At 38.2% G+C, this 17,522-nt stretch overlaps 1 protein-coding gene across 1 annotated transcript; it reads right to left on the bottom strand.

Moving 5' to 3' along the window:
• Nucleotides 1-7,939: 7,939 nt before the first annotated feature.
• Nucleotides 7,940-11,693, bottom strand: LOC107097276 (myosin regulatory light chain 2, ventricular/cardiac muscle isoform). The gene is made up of 7 exons (XM_015394370.1): nucleotides 11,649-11,693; nucleotides 11,279-11,371; nucleotides 10,725-10,800; nucleotides 10,536-10,640; nucleotides 8,614-8,692; nucleotides 8,472-8,520; nucleotides 7,940-8,255 (listed from the first exon to the last, which is right to left on the bottom strand). The coding sequence occupies exons 1-7, from the start codon at nucleotides 11,649-11,651 to the stop codon at nucleotides 8,151-8,153; spliced, it is 510 nt and encodes a 169-aa protein (XP_015249856.1). The 5' UTR covers nucleotides 11,652-11,693; the 3' UTR covers nucleotides 7,940-8,150.
• Between the last annotated feature and the right edge of the window lie 5,829 nt (nucleotides 11,694-17,522).

Genomic DNA, 17,522 nt, shown 5'->3' with positions numbered 1-17,522 from the left:
TTTACAATAAAGTAAACAATAGTATAGTCAAGTACACTTGACTATACTATTGTTAAGTATATGAAATATAGTTTAGAATAAGTAAACTCTAAGTGCACTGCCTGATTTTAAGTATGAAATTAGTGCACTTTTAGTATACTTGAATAAACTACTTTTTGCTAAGGGTTGGACTGGGTAAAAAATAGATTTTAATCGATTTTGGATCGATTCCTTTACATTTTTGAAAAATCGATGTGTCTGAATGAGATCGATTAGTTTTATAGTGACGCGCGTGACGTTCACATTCAAATGAGCAGGCTTGTGCAAATGCCGAACCGAGTAACACACCACTCAGCAAGCTGTCCCAACTGTAGTTTGATGTCTGGAACCATTTTGGATTTAAAACAGCTAAAGTAATGTGCTGGATATGTGACATAAAGGTGACTTCCCTCAAAATTGATAATGAGTGGCGCCTCACATCTCATGCTACAGACCAACAAGATAACTCAAGCCAGACTGCTGCAAATATAGCCAACAGGTTGACTGAAGACATTAACAAATGGGGGCTGACCAGCAAACACCCTGTAGTTATTACAGACAACGCTGCAAATATGGTTTGTACAGTGGAGATAATGCAGCTCATGCATGTCTGCTGTGTCACGTCTGCTTGCTTATGTGAGGCTTCACTTTTTCACTTGTCACAAGCAAGTTTGCACTTTTGAGACAGTTTTGTTCACATCTCAAGTTTAAACTGTCTGATTTACAAGTTTGTGTTTAATATGACAGGAAAAATAAAATACATGAGTATTTTGAAACACAGTTGAACTACTTTCACGATTGTAAAAACAGATTGAATCGAAATTAATCGATTTAGAAATGTATGAATCAAACTCGAATCGATTCAGGACTTTGGGAAAAATACGCAGCCCTATTACAAGTACTAATATCTACACAAATTTATTATTTAATACGTTTTTAGGAAAATAGTTACTTTATCTCTGATGACTCCTAGAAGACTTGCATTTTTTCTTTACCCCATATAACAAAATCTAGTTCTGAAAAGAAGATGAATTCTGTTCTTATCATCCCTAATGTTAGTATATTGATGTGCATAATTAACCACAGTGTTTTTGTTGTCAAGTAATTATGAATATATGAAAAAATCTTAAGTAATATATGAAAAATTCAAATGTTTTGTATATTCCACTTGAGGGATTAGAGGGGGAAAATGGTATGGATGGCCACAGGGGTGGCCAATGATTGGCCATGGGTGGCCATGGACACCCCTGGCCCCCCATCTAGCTTGGCCCCTGATTCCAACAAGATTTTAAATGTTATACATTAAGAATTGCAGAGTATAATTATAAGGAAATATAATCCAGTCAAATTTATCGTATATATTTGGCACGTTTTTGTTCTATTATCTCATATCAAAATTATTTGGAACCAACAGATTTTAGAATGTATTTATTTGTGCTTATTGTGGTTATATCTACATCAGTTTTTCTATCTCCTAGGTTCCTTGGTCTTCATGCTGCAGTTTGTCCATCAATATTCTCTATTAAACCTCTGAGGCCTTCACTGCACAGCTACAATGATGTCTAGATGACATTCAAATAACTAGGGGAGATATTAGGTGGGAAACAATTGAATTCAATTCAGTTTATTTATATAGCGCCAATTCACAACACGTCATCTCAAGGCACGTTAAAGTTCACCAGATCATGCAGTCAAATTGATTAAAAGTTTTCTATCTAAGGAAAACCAGTTCATTGCATTGACTCATCATCAATCCCTCACACTAAGCATGCTTGTAGCGAGAGTGGAGAGGAAAAACTCTCTTTTTACAGGAAGAAACCTCGAGCAGAACCAGGCTCAGTGTGAGCGGCAATCTGCCGAGGCTGACTGGGGTTAGAGAGCAGGCATACAGTTAAACAATGAGAAGCAATCTTCTATCGTGCTTTTCAGTTATAAGCAGACAGAAATGTCTCTTGTAGTTTGATTTGTGGGAGAGTTGGAGGTTTTATCTCTAACATTAATGCCTAAAGAGGTCGTCTCGAAGAAAAAAACAGAGATTGTCAGAAAAACGAACTTGTTTCCAATCCTGACACCTCGCTTTTAAATCTTTTACACACAGTAATTTAAAATATCCTTTGGAGAATATATATTCAAGCAGTGAAAATGCAGAGTATAAATATTATGTATTTGTCCGAGTCTTGGAAATGGAAGAGGATTAATGATTCCGATTTCTCGTTAAGTTAAAGAGGTAAGGTAACAAAGATTATCCTGCACAGCATCGCATTACGGCTTCTATGTCAACAAAAAGTGAACATAAAAACAATTTCAGAAATTCTTGTCACATTAAAAACCATTCATAATGTCTTGCATTGCTGTGGCAAACATTAACTAGACCACTTTTTGTATATTGATAATAATATTAATAAGTGTTTGTGTTTTTGCAGTTACTTCTCAGCTTTTGCTTTTGCTGTCCCGTCCTGTGAAGAGATGTAACAATTGAATGGACAATTGTGTCAAGCAAAAAAATGATACTTTAACTAACAATAATCTCTGAAATAAGTGGTTAAAGGATTGGCATTTTAAGGGTATTATAATATTTCTTTGTTAGGATGTCTAACACTGGTCTCCTCTTATGCAGGATGTTCAATGTAATAGCTTCTCCACAGAAATAAAGCACAACCTAAAGGTTCAAGAAGAGTTAGATTGTCATTTGAGACGGGGGAGGTAATATCTGATTTTTTTTATTTTTAATATTTTAAATAAATGAATTCATAAAATGATTCTCAAAGGGTTTTCCAATGTTTTCTTAAAATTTTTGACATTTTATTTATTTTATTGTTGATATGGAAAAGTTTCCGACTTTCAGTTAAATTAAAAGCTGTACATTTGGGCCGAAAAAGAACCAAAACAAAAGGAGGACGCAAGGTGAACCACCTAAAGGAGGGGTCAAAAGTGTGAACAGACAGTTAGCTGAAGAGAAAAAAAACATCTGTGGAAAAATATTGGATAAACTTGTGTATGCAGACTCGCAGAATGAAACTATCTTAGGTTTTAAGGTCCTGTTGATCACGTGCATGAGTGTAGTGTCCATTGTAGCAGGACATTTGTGCTCTCAGAGTAAATGCACTAAAACCACAAACACTGAGAGGGTAGTAATTATAAAAAATGATTTTTTTTCCCCCTGCTATGTACTTGAAGCATCTTATTTACTGAAGAGAATACAAATAAATAAAACAGTCTGTCTTTGCAAAAGGGAAGAAAGCAAAAAAAAAAATGAAAACATTTACTTTGAAAATCTAAAATTTTAAACATTTATTTTTAGTAGTTACTGTTTTGGAGACTTATCAGGGCGATCTAACAAGAGGAGGGATTCTTTGTTCCCAGCTTTAAGCAAAAGAATCGAATAACTTTCCAGGGGAAGCTCCATCAGGACATCATTAAATAAACTGACTCTGCAAAACCAGAGGCTTCTGACAGAACACCCATCCATTATTCCTCATGGATGAACTATAAAGGCTCTTAAGCACTGCATCAAAGGTCAATAGAAACCCATAGTTGCACTTTATATAATGGGTTTCCAGAGAAGGAATTGCTGTTTGGTTGTACATGTGATTCCCATAGGAGGTTATAGTCAGCTGTTCAAAGGTTTGATATGGTCACTGCAACGTATTTGATACAATTTAACGAGATATTATTAAGACCTTTTCCAATATAATTTTTATTGTTTCTAATTTTTCTACCACAGCACACTGTGAGAAAGTTTCTTCGAATCACAGTTGCAGGCTTTTTGTGTTTGGTTTGCTAATCTCCTACCAGGGGACTTTGGCTTCATTGGAGCCCAAAAATATGGATATCCATCAGTGCTGGACTGGATGTTTTTAACACATGTGGCTGTCTAAGCTTCCAAGGTAGCTTAGGCTTTGGATTTGGGTTGCTGTCCTGCTGGAACCTTTGCATCAAGAGTTTTGCAGCCTCTGACAGGTTCGTGTAGGTTGGTGGCTGTTTTTTTAGGGCTTTGCAGATGTTGACGTTATTGTCTCATCACCTATACCTGCTTTAAACTACTTAATTTTTTTTTTTTTATCTTTGACCTATCTGTTGCATACTTACCTTTAGAAATGGTTTCTTCAGAGTTTTTCTTCCTCAGTCCTTTCTTTCGTCAGTTAATTAAAAAATCATCAAGGGACTTTCCTGTGTTGTCTTTTAATTTGAGTCATCTAAGGTTCATAGAGGAAACTCAATGTGTTGGATTGATGATCAATCAGTTAAGACTTGCCAAAAGCAGTCCTCTTATTTATGCTTCCCTGTTAGGGGCGGAGCTAACTAAGGGATAGCCAGGGGTGACTCATGCCGGTCACTGACCATCCCTGGCAGATGATTTGCTGTTTCCATGCAGATCTAATTTATTACCACTGGAAAAGCAGTTCCCCAGTCCATCAGAGGGTGGCAGCAGGGAAGTGGAATATATTGTGTGACTTTTTAATTGTTAGTGCATTAACCATAAAATGACAACAAAGCTATAGATATTTATGATTCACAGCAAAGATTTTATGCTCTTTTCAGAACTATTTTTTTGTGTTTTATAGGGGGGAGGTATGTGTCTCTGCAATTGTAGGAGTCTCCTATGTAATTAAAGATAAAGAACTGCTCAATGTATTTAACATGTTGATTATGTTGAACCATAAATTATTCATTGAGACTGTATGGTTGTATTAATATGTATAATAAGGCTTCATACAATTTGAAGGGTAGGCTTGAAACTTTACTTTTTGATAAAGGTAATAGTTAGAGCGGCTCAGGATATCCTGACCTATCTCTACGTATAGTTATGTTGCAATAGGCCTAGACTTCTGGAGGACATAGGGACCCTTTTTCATCATTTTGCTTCATTCTATCTCTATTCTCCCACTCTGCAGAATCTGTTAGTTCAATCTCTAACTGGTCTGTTTCTGTTTGACTGTGACACCGCCCTGGAGAGAAATATCAGCTGTGCTGCTGCCATGAACACCATTGTTTATAGATGGTTGAGATTGACCCATATTTCAGTGTAGTCCTGTTTCTCTGACTGTGACTGACTGGATGTGCTCTCTTCATCCTCTGACATGGGAGCTGGTTGGAGCTCGTCTGCCTGCTCACACTGAGCCTGGTTCTGCTGGAGGGTTCTTTCTGTTAAAAGGGAGTTTTTTCTCTCCACTGTTGCTACAAGCATGCTTAGTGTGAGGGATTGCCTTCAAACCAATTATTTGATGCAATCACATGTTTTTCCTTATATAGAAAACTTTGAACCAATCTGACTGTATGATCTGGTTAAATTGTTTGTAAAGTGTCTTGAGATGACATGTGCTGTGAATTGACACAATATAAATAAACTGAATTGAATTTACAATCTATCATTAGCAATTTTGATTGAAAATACAGATGTCCTAGTTAGATTTTTTCCTGGTGTTACAGTGTGATTAGTGTAGAGGGAGCCTGAACTTGTTTGGCCACCCCTCAGCGCACATTGGTCCCTGCCTGGCCACCCCTATGAAAATGGTTTCCTCCTGTTGTTCACCATGTAAACATATCGTAATTAGATTTCAATGTAAAGCAGATGTAAAGCTGATTAATTTTCTGACCTTCTTAAAACCAAATAGAGACAGATTTCTGTTGTGACTGAACTTCACTTCCAGTGCTGTTCCATGTGTCTGTAATAGAGAGCAGGGTTCTGTTACTTATGAAGTCCAATCATTAAGTAACAGAACCCTGCTGTTTTTTTTTTTTTCTTATAGATATATTTAGAGAGTTTGGAGATATTGGTAATCTTTCATGTATGAAGACAATGCAGTTCTAAATGTCAATTCCTTAAGTTCCTGTTGGTTTAACAACAACCATCAGAACATCCAGAAATTCTGCATACATTAACCTGAATAAATTTGTTAATTTGTCTCCTTCCTTTTGTCAATAATGATCAATGAAAGATTAAACACATGATTCCATCCATCAAAGGGGGCTTTGCGCTTAAGGTTTCTTTCCTACCAATTTTTCATGCAACAGCAAAATATTTTAAAACTCCAACACTACAGTAAGTCTGACATGTCAGATAGATGAAGGTGGTGCCATCCATTTGTGAGCCAGCTGCGTAGAATCCCCAGTGTTGTATTACCAATCCCCACAGCAGCTGAGTCTAAAGTAAATACAGGTCTTTGTGGGAGTAATGCCTCGGTGTTTCAGCAGCCACATGTTTTTGGAAGTCTGTTTTGAGTAAAATCCTAATCTGTAAATCTCTGATTATAATTGTTGTCGACATTCAGCTATGCGATTAAAGTGCTGTTCTAAAATTCACATGTGATCCTCTGACGTGCCGGCCACAGGGCCCCCTGGTGAAGATATTTGTTTCTGATGTGCAGGCAGGAAGCTGGGTTCAGTGATGTTTATTTGACATCACTATTGTATTTATAAAGAACTATAGAAATGTAAGCTTACCACTTCTCCCCTAAAGACGAATGGCTTTTGGAGGAGGAGTTTTTGTATGAAAGACAGACAAAGCAGAAGCAAACTACCTGATTTTTTTTTAAGCTCAGCTGAAACAGTGTTTTGTAAAACATCCTTTTGTTGCAGTTTTAGCGGCAGATGTTTTCAGACATCTCAACATCTTCTTTACTAAATTGCTCATGTTAAACCACAGTTGAAGAAGAGGGTCTGTGAGCATCAATTAGCTTTGGAGTCTATTTCAGACCTGGCTGCATGTTTAATAAGGTGAGCCTCCATACAGACACCTTGTCTTTGGTTGCCACTAACAAGTTTCTCTCTTTTATGTACGTCCTGCAGAGGATGAGTAGCGCCAACCTGCCCCCACCCATCCTCACAACCTTCTACAGAAGCACCATAGAGAGCTTTCTGATCAGCTGTCTCACTGTGTAGTCTGGAGGCTGCAGCGCCTCAGACTGGAAGAAGAGTGGTGAGAACAGCAGAGAGGATAATCGGGGCTTCTCTTCCCTCCATTAAAGACATTTCATCCCAGCGTTGTGTGTCCCGAGCTCATAACATCATAAAATACCCCTCACACCCCCACCATGGACTGTTCTTCCTGCTGCCCTCTGGGAAGAGACTTCGCAGCATTCAATGCAGGTCCATTAGATTCTGAAAACGCTTATTCCCCACTGTCATCAGATGGCTGAACTGTTGGAAAAAAAACTCTAAATCATCTCACAAACTCTACATCAAACTTATAACACCAAACCAAAATACTGCACATTTGCACCATATATTAAATGCTCTGAACTTCCATACCAATGCATTTTTTTTTTTTTTTTGCACCATGTTTTTTCTCCCAAACCATTTGATCACTCCTGCACTTAAAAAAATGGAAATGTCATGAGAGCTGTACAAAACGAAATTTGGTTTTGTTATATTGTTATGGCAATAAAAGTCAAAGTCTTTTCCTTTGATTAGCACCAATTTTACATCTATTAACTCTACAGGCCTCCTCCCATCTGAAGAAAAGCACCCCTACTGCATGATTCTGCCACCACCATGTGTCATAATAAGGCTGGTATCTCCAGGTTTATGTGCAGTGTTAGTTTTTTACCATGCATAATTTTACACATAGGCTAAAGCGCTTATTTTGTCTCACCTCACCTAAGCACCTAGGCAAAGAGCAGGTCTTAATTACCCTTGCTACTTCACTAAAAAAAACAATAAACAAAACAGATTTATGCAAGGTGTGAAAAACATATAGGTTTTCCTGTTGATAGACCTATTATCCAAGTTTGTTTTCTCTATAGCCACTTGAGAGTTACCACAGGCCTTTAGGCTTCTTCCCAACCAATTTACAAAAAGACCAACTATGTTTGTGGTGGGAACCTGGGGAACTGTGGAAAAGTAAAGAGCAATAAATAGATTTTCAAGAGAATACATGTAAGGACAGCAGTAGTTGGTGTGCAAATTCATTAGTCTCAGATCAGTGGCAGCAAAAATGTATTTTGAATACAAGAAAAAAAAACATCTTATCGTAATTAAATTCCTTACCATCTATTTTAGTAATGAGGGAAGAAACATTTTGATTTCACTCTGTAGTCGTACAGAATCAATGAGAGCAAAACAAGCAAAAAGGCAGAATTTCTCCCTTTTACATGATAGTTATCGTTTACAAAATATATCATCAAAAAGGTTCACTCTTGGTCCTTCTCCTCTCCATGAGTAATAATATGCACCAGGTTCTTGTAGTCCAGGTTTCCTGCCACGTCGGGGGGGAAAGCGGTAAACATCTGCTCCATCTAACCATCAAAATCACACAAGAACACCACATTAGTCTGTGTGCATCAAAAGCCGGGATGATTCACTCTCAGTTGATGCTCTTTTCATTATTCAGAGGGAAAATGGGCCTGACGATGGCCGTCACAATGACGTCCATCCTTTTCCGAGTCACACTCTTACTTTAAGTAATCAGCAGTAGCTAATGGGGATAATTAGTGTAAAACACCAAAAAATACCTCCTCAGAGGTGAATCGGTCGGCCTGAGTTGTTAGCATCTGTGTCACACTGTGGAGAGAAGAAAAACAGTCTTCATAGCTAGAAAAGATTATGCAGCACTGCTTTCAAAGAATTAGCATACTGCAAACCCACGATACATACTAGTCTTTCTTCAGCACGCCTTTTCCCTCAGTGTCGAAGACTTTAAACGCATTCAGGATGGTCTCCTCTGGATCTGCACCTGCAGTCGTTAAAGCAGCCGTCACCACTTTTCCAACACCACTTAGCTGTTACTTTAACAGTTAAAGAAGTACTGAGGTTTCATTAAAATGCAATCAGTAGTAACACATGGTGTAGACGGGCACTAACACTATAAAACACTGGTGTTGGTCCTATTGGTAAAATCGGGTGATATTTGTGGATGTGAATACAAGGGGTCAGCCATGTTACAGTGATGGTGATGCAGCACAGGATGCAGAGGAGTGATATCAGCAGTGTGGTCGGTTTATTTTTTTTAGATGATGTCCAAAGTATAAGGAATTGCATAGGATATATATAAGGTAAGGGCTTGCATGGTGGTCCGGTGGGTAGAGCTGTTGCCTTGCGGCAAGAAGGTTCTGGGTTCGATTCTGAGTCTCTGTGTTGCTCTGCGACAGATTTGTGATGTGTCCAGGGTGTACCCCGCTTCTCACCAGCACTAGAGATAGGTACCAGCCCCACCGCGACCCTGACAAGGACTAAGCGGGAGAAAATGGATGGATGGATAAGACGGTATTGATGAATATCAGTTATCAGGCATAATAGCCATACCAAATACAATATACCTATATCAACTGACCAACCATTTCATTTCAATCCATCCCCAGTTAGTAGTTTACACTGAAGAACAGTAGCCTGGCCAGCCAGATTGATGCAACGTAACTGTGGCGCATCAGTCTGGTAGCTGGCAGTGCTCCATTTCAAAGGCGGGACTTACAGCGTCAACATCTTTAGGTGAGAACCAATCTTGAAAACTACAGATGTGATGGATAAACCCAAAGCGGCACACTCTGTTTTTGTAATTTTGTAGTCTTTTTTCCTAAAAGATCAGAGAATGTAAGGCATACATCTCCAAAGTCTGTCCTAGAGGGCCGCTGTCCTGCAGGTTTTAGAGGTTTCCCTGCTCCAGCACAGCTGATTGCCATTGATAGCTGATTAATAGGCTTTTGCTGAACTGCAATCATCAGAATCAGCTGTGCTGAAGCTGAGAAACCTCTAAAACCTGCAGGACAGCGGCCCTTGAGGACTGACCTTGGATATGCCTGATGTAAGGTGTGCCTTCTAGTATGTTCTTGATTTTCATTGCAACACTGCTCCATTGTGGTCGTCAGCTTGATGTGATGCCAGCAGCAAATTGATTCTGAATTTTGGGTAACTCTAACGCTGAGAGTCATGCATCGTACAGTCCCGCCTCCCGCGCTGTGATTGGTCCAGCCGGATCTGGCCAGAGTCATCAGCGAAATACCAAACATAATTCCGTCTGGCTGGCAAGGCAGAACGGAGGACTAGTGTTGTTTGGGATGGTCGGTAAAAACAGGAAATCTTTGTTTTCTTTCTATCTTACAATTCTTATATAAAGGATGCACGGCTGCTAAGGAGCCTTTCTCCAACAACTATGAAGGACTTGAACAGAAGCAGTGGATCTGTGTAATAATTGTGTGTTTATGTGATTTACAAGAATTGCTTATAAACCTGCAGTTTTAGCCCATACGTTTGAACAGGTGGTATTATTCTGCTGTCCTGGTGTTTCTTAACACCCCCTCTGGTAACAGTAGCAGGGAGGGACTGTGGTGCAATTACTGGATCACCTGCAAGTGCTTTGGGCAAAAAAAAAAAGAAAAAAGGCCTGCAGCTCTACAGCTCTATCTGCTGCTCGTGGAGAAGAGTACCGTAAGAATGATTGAATCCTTCACATCAGTTTCCCAAATAAGAGACATAAAATGTTGGAAGATATGAAACTAGATAAGTCTAAATAAATGCTACTTGGGGAAAGGTCATGTAGCCTCACCATTAATCCCTCTTTTCAAGATGGTTTATGTTCCTACCTTTTAGCTTCTCTCCAAACATTGTGAGGAAGACTGTGAAGTTGATGGGGCCAGGAGCCTCTTTGAGCATGTCGTCGATCTCTTCCTGTTTTACGTTCAGGCGTCCTTTGAGAACAAAACACAAAAAACTAATCCTAACTCCTTAAAGATTAATGTCACCATGATCCTTGTGTATAAATGTCAACATACCAAGAGCGGCGAAAGTGTCCCTCAGATCATTCTTATCAATGAAGCCATCTCTGTTCTGGTCCATGATGGTGAAGGCCTAAATTAGGAGCACAGAGAGAGAGATAGCGTTACCAGGAAATAAATTAAATGCTTGTTTTAAACCATGGTGGTCTCATCTCTACAACAATAACACTTGAATGTAAAATACTTTTTTCACTCCTCTTTTCTTTCTTTACAGACAAAGACTCAGGTATTTATAACACGTAAACCACCCCTCGGATATTGTGCGGCATCCGGGGAACGCACAGCAGTTCATCTGTGGCCTAATCACTGATGACACAGTCTGAATGTTTGGGCACCGCCGACCTTCATACCAACATACCTTACAAGCCTTGCTGTTGCCAAGCCTGAGGCATGAAAATAGACAGGTGGGCATACTGCGGTGGTGAACAATAGAAACAGAAAGACAAGGAGTGAAAGAAGCAAGATCCCTCAGGGTGTGTACAACCCTTAACTCTGCAGCAGCTAAGCAGAAATCAGTGGATTTTACATAGAGTTTACTGAGCAGCTCTCACCTCTTTGAATTCCTGGATCTGGGCCTGCTCAAACATGGAGAACACATTCGAGTTGGCTCCCTCGGCTGCCCTCTTTTTGGCTTTCTTGGGGGCCTTTTTGCCATTGAAAATAGAGAAGGTACTGTATAAACTAGTTAATTGTAAATTAAGCAGATAAAGCCCTTAATTAGCTATAAAGGTACCTTCCTCAAAATTGACATAAAGTTAAGATTATTTATAAGAGAAAACACTGGATTTAGTGTAAAAAATGACAAACTACAGCTTAAAAGAGCTTTTTCCTCAGCTGTCCGCCCTGAAAGAGGCATCTCTCTGAAGCCAAGACAACACACCTGCCCCTAATGTAAGAAACATCTCACACATGCAGACTTACCATGGCTGAGCAGCTGGGATGTCACACCAACAATGATGCCAGTGAACAATGGGGGTTGACTTTTTGTAGTCTCTGAGCCACATCTCCACTGGATGATATTTATAAACTATGTCCTCTTTAGGAAGTGACAGGTAAATGATGCTGTATACAACACTTATAGTACTGCGGGCTCTCAGAGGAAAAACACAGCGCGCACGTACACATCCACTCACCAAAGGCAAGCATCTCTTTGGGTCATCCAGATTGACACTGGACAAAGAGGTTTGGAGCGGCCGGTCAATAAGAACAGGCTGAAGGTTAACCTGCTTGATGATTTCCTTTGACTGTAATTAGATGTTCAACCGGATAAAATCTGCTCTGCTGATCTAGACAAGTTTCTCTTACCATAACCATTTAAATTCCTAACGTAGAATTATTCACATGTCAAGGTTAGATTCAATTATTATATCGTCTTTTCAGTCACTTTGGGGCAGCTTCTCCTTATCCTTTGGTTTTATCAGGACTATCTGAATTGACCAAAAATAATTGTGCAAACCCTGTAGGGAGGTGTGTTTTGAAGTTTTATAAACATATTTTTACAGATATTCAGCTAAACTCAAAATACAAGAAATTGCTTACTTAGAGAAAGACAAAATACATTAAATGGTTAAGAGATGAAGTTGTCAAATATCCAGTTTGATGCGTTTAGCCATGATAGGAAACCAAAGCGGAAAAAAAAGAAAAGAAAAACGTACCTCAAAAGTTTTACTGTATGATTTAATATGCAACTAAATCAAATGTTTCAAATTGACAGTAAATAAAAGGTATTATTCAAACCATAGCATCAAAATCCAACATGGCTGCCTACAGAAAATACTGAAAGAAACTATTAAATAATTGCATCCTACCATTTGCTTTAATCAATATGTTGCTAGATTGAGTGCATGACTGAGAAATTTGTCACTGCCAGGTAAACTTGAAGGGGACCATTCACAGGTTCTTGAAAGGGTTTTTGACTAGGAAAAGGTTCTTGTTGTTTATTAACTCTACGCCACAATAAATTGGTTAGTATTTAACTTGAATAAAACACCCAAATGTCATCTTTATACCACCAGTGATGTCCGTGCTGCAGTTTCAACTGTGTATCTATGAAAGATTAGTTTAAATTAAAAAAATAAATAAACAAGAAATGAAATTTTCTGTGAAAACTTGAAACAATAGAATTCTTATATCTACCGGTACTAAAAAATGTTTATAAAAGTTAGCCGTGAGTCCATCTGGACCAGGAGCTTTGTTAAATGATAAGCAAGATTAGCAAGAACAAGATTATCAAGTTCCTCTAACCTTATGTTATCATGTTTATAGTCATCTGCAATATTAGGAATACATTTTTCAATCTGGCTAAACATTTTAGTTCAGAAAATTTGGAGGTATATAAGTTGTTATACAATATATAGATCTCTGTTGCTATTGTTTTCTCATTGTTGGTTCCCACTTGATTAATTATCAAGGATTTAATAGTATTTTGTTGTTGTCTCCTATTTTCTAGATGACAGAAGTAGGCTGTGTTTTTTCATCCTCCTCTTTCCATATGGCTCTTGATCTAATAAATCCTCCTTGGGCCCTTTCTGATATACATTTCATCTAGCTTAGATAGGAGGTTGATATTGTAAGTTTGTCTACTTCTGTCTACTTCTGAGGGATTAGGTTTAATGTAGTATTTAATGTAGTATATGTTTAATATGTTTAATTTATGTATAAAATTTAAAGTTAAAAAGTTCTTTTATTAATTTCTTTACTGAATGAAATAGAAAACTGTATGATCTTGTAATTTAGAAACTCCCACATTTGGATTGGGTTGATTAAGTCTTCTGAGTCCTTAATATCCAACATTAATTCTTTGAAATGATGGCAGTGGGTGTCATGTTTTAAGAAGATTGTAGTTAATTTTCCAAAATTCATTTCAGCCTGGACTCCAGTTTTTGGGCTTCAGTTGTAGATAGATAAGATCATGGTCAGTTAATGGTGCAACAGAAATGTCAGAGTTGATTGTACAGTTGAATTGGTTGTCACAGGAGCAGAGAATCGCTATCAATAATTTTTTTGGGGGAAAAAAATGGGATTATGCCTAAAACTACGAAGGAACTTTTACTCTTTCTAAGTTGTCTTCTCCTACTGAAGTAGTTTGATTAGTAAACTTTAATTAAAACATGGAATCTTTGGTTGATTCAAAAGTTTCACCCTGTTATCTGGCTGCAATATGGCCCTGCACAGGATAGTGAGGGGATCTGAAAAAGTAAGTGTCCCTATTTTTGTCCTCAATCATTTTCAAAGAGGCTGCAGGAATAAAACTGTATACATCTTCAAAGACTCCTATAATTCTCTAACGAACTTTCAGAGCCGCTGCAATTAGTCAAGCATCAGCACAGTGACATCAAAGGCACAACCACCAGATGTTTGCACAGCTTTCTGCCTAAAGCTGTTCAAAAGCTGAGCTGCTGTTGGGATCATGGAGGTTACATTGTGTTTAAAAAAAAAAAAAAAAAAAAAAATGTATATATATATACCGTTATATGTAATGTACTTAATTTTTCGTTTGTTTCTTTTTTAAACACCAATGCCTTCCTCAGAAATTCTCCCATTTTGTTGTGTGATCCGTTTGGACCTGAACTCCACGTTTTTTCCTAAAACAGCAACAAATCAAAGTGAAAAAAAAAAAACTAATTAGGTTGAACAGTATGTCAGAAACCATGAGCTGGATTCCTAGTTGGAAAAAAAATGTTCAAAGAGAAACTCTGTGAATCTAATCCTCAAAAATCTATCCTTGCAATTCAGGTTTTGACAACTCTGGGCGTGATGTAGCCCATCTGCTTTGATTGACTGTATTGTTCTCACAGTGGAGAAATGTAGTCTTTACATCAGCTCAAAGAAGAAGAATGTGCTAAAGGAAGAAAAAGGTGCATGGGATATATACAGTATATATATATCATATGTGTACGGTGGCCGGGAAGTGTACATATGCGTCCACATATGATAGCTTTTTTTTTTTTGTATAGTAGGATCCTTATACAGGGTAATTGCACAGGGTGTTTACATGGGTATTTATATTTGTATGATATCAATTAACCCTGGGAAGCTATGGACTTTCACCAGCAATATAAAAGAGACAAAAGTGCTTGGAAATCAGCAGCTCATTAAGTGTGATCTACTGACCTGTCGGGACTTTAAAGCCAAAATTGCTCACATTTCACACCAGCTTTACATCCGTTATTTGACTCACCTCTCTCTCTTAACAAACCTTGTAATGGTACAACACAGAGTATAAACTACTGCCTAAATTTATTTCACATAAACATAAATGCTTCGGCTGAGATTGATAGCAGTTAAAGGTTCTATCCAATGATGCATTTTGCTTCCAGTATAAAACCTAGAGGGTGAAAACACAGCTGGGTAGTAAACTATAGATTTTCATTTAGATGGCCGCTGTTTAAAGCTGCAATATATATAATAAAGAGGAGGAAAATCTAAAGAAAAATACAGATCAGTATAAAAAAAACCTCTAAGGGGAGTTCACACTTTGCCTTATATCAACAGAGGCAAGTATAATCTAAAAGAAAAAAAATCTAAATTGATTAAATAGGAAGGTCTGTACAGGGGCTTAGGTTTAATTTCAAGTTTTGTAGGGACACATTTGGTCTGATGTCGGTCCTATGCAAAAATATGCATGCTCGTTTTTTTTATGCTTGACGGGAAAATCAGGGTGTATTTCGTCTAAAGAGAAAAGCAGCACTTCTTGCTACATTTATACAAATTTTATAAGCACTACGCACGATAGATGCTGTTTATCAATGGCTGAAGCTTAAATGGCTCTGATGAATGAGGAATTAGGACTTTTTTCCACTTTGAAAAGGTTTGCATTTGAAATGACCACCGACTAAGACATTAGGTAAATCTGGATTTATACTTTTTTTAAATTTTGAAGATATAGAATTGCGCAGGGATAAATAGAGGTAAACCCCACTCTTTTAAATGTTCTCTTTGTATCATAAAACAAAGCGAAATAATAGATTCAAGGGACGCCAAATAAATGCATTGTATTTACATGTGCACTGGAACTAGAAGAGGAACTGACACTGAGCATTTAATATATTAACCTCACTCTACAAGCTGTACGTCTAGGATGCAGTTACTCTTTTTAACCCATTTCATGGATTTTATTTAGGGCTGAAAAAATGTATCGGATTAATCAATTATTGAAATAATGTCAACAAATTTAGTAATCGATTGATCGTTAACTGGAGTATAAAGACTCTAAAACATGTCTTTAGCTCACAGAGCGACCCACTTAGAAAAGGAATTATACCAAAATTGTAAAAAAAATAAAAATTTAGCATTTTAGTTAAAAAATGTATTCGTCCGTCAATATTTTCCATCCAGAACTCCTCTACTGCTGCAAAAATGCTGTATTGTAAATTATAAACCTGTTATTCACATGTAACTGTTGGTGGGGACAAGTAGGTCGGTCCAAAATTTTGGTAGGGACATGTCCCTATGGTCCCTATGCAAACCTACGTCCATGGGTCTGTAGGTGGATTTTCTAAAGTGGCAGATGGTTTTAATTAGTGTTGCGCCGATGCCATTTTTTGGCCCCGATACCGATACCCGATACCTGGCTGTACAGTATCGGCCGATACCGATACCATAATAATGTAAAATAATTGCCATCATGGCTTTGTCAAGCTGCTGCCTACCTTTGTGAAGCAGGAAAAAATCTAATACGAAGAACTTTTTAATAAAAAGTTCTACTGGATAATACAAATAAAACGTTTTTATTGCCTACCTGGAGTGGGCGACAAAAGCTGAATAAACTTATGGCTCTCAAAATGGTATCTGTGCCCTATTTGTTGGTACTTGCCGATACCGATACCACCATTTTAGGGCAGTATCGGCGCCCCGTCCGATACTGGTATCGGTATCGGTGCAACACTAGTTTTAATTGAACTTACTTACCTTTTAAACACAATTTAGAAGCTCCAAATACATTTATTTCAATGTTGGTGATTAAAACCACGCTTTATATTCATAAATCTATTGGCGACAGCGAATGGTGTAGAAATGAAAACAAGGAGAAGCCACCATGAGCTGTCAGCAGCTGTCCCCTTAAGATCACACTGTTGTTAGCATTGCAGAGCATTTCAAACAAAGCTTAAGGATGTCATCAGCAGCGGGCGCCGCACGCTAAAGTGTGACACTCCAGACACTGGACACGTCCTTACAATGTGCCACGTCTCAATGCATCATTAACAAGTCATCCAGTGTCACTTGAGGCTCCGCCGCTCAAGGAAAGCATCAGCTTGTGAAAATGAGCTAAGCGGGCCGAGGTCAGGAGGTGAGGCCACAGGTGTGGCTTCTATATATAAAGAGAGGCGCTGAAAGGCCTTCTTGCACCCGGGGCCTCCCACTCTGTGGCTGAACATCCAGCAGCTGCCAAACTGTGTCGTCTCACAGCATGATGTGAACGAGGAGCTCAGATTTAGACAAGTTATTGGTAACTAAAGAGACAAGGGGTTGTTGAAGCTTTTCTTCAGTAGCTCTCGGATCTGAGCAGGAGCTGCAGCCTCTGGGGCTGAAATGGCAAGCTATTGTCACATGAATGCTGAACTCCTAAAAATAGAGCAGCCTCTGGAGCACAAAGGGCTTGGACAAATGGCCTTTTCATTGGTTGTCTTCAAGAGTCTGGAGGCACCAGTGAAAAAAGAAAAGGGGCTCCTGATGTTTGGTCTGCTTGAGAAAAATACAGGAAACCTTAATAAATCAGGAAATCATCATTTAAAGGTACATTCAAAAGTTTGACAGTTAAGTTAAATTCAGATTTTTTTTTCTAGCTTTTTAAAA

This window comes from Cyprinodon variegatus, unplaced genomic scaffold (genome assembly GCF_000732505.1).
Source record: "Cyprinodon variegatus isolate N-32 unplaced genomic scaffold, C_variegatus-1.0 Scaffold682, whole genome shotgun sequence".
NCBI lineage: Eukaryota > Metazoa > Chordata > Actinopteri > Cyprinodontiformes > Cyprinodontidae > Cyprinodon > Cyprinodon variegatus.
This window is presented reverse-complemented; position numbering and strand designations above follow the sequence as displayed.

Excerpts from the sequence above, each read along its gene's own strand:
- LOC107097276 (XM_015394370.1), bottom strand. Across the intron at positions 10,801-11,278 it reads AGATCCAGGAATTCAAAGAG|GCCTTCACCATCATGGACCA; the intron begins GTGAGAGCTGCT and ends CTCCTAATTTAG. Across the intron at positions 8,693-10,535 it reads GTTTGGAGAGAAGCTAAAAG|GTGCAGATCCAGAGGAGACC; the intron begins GTAGGAACATAA and ends TAACGACTGCAG.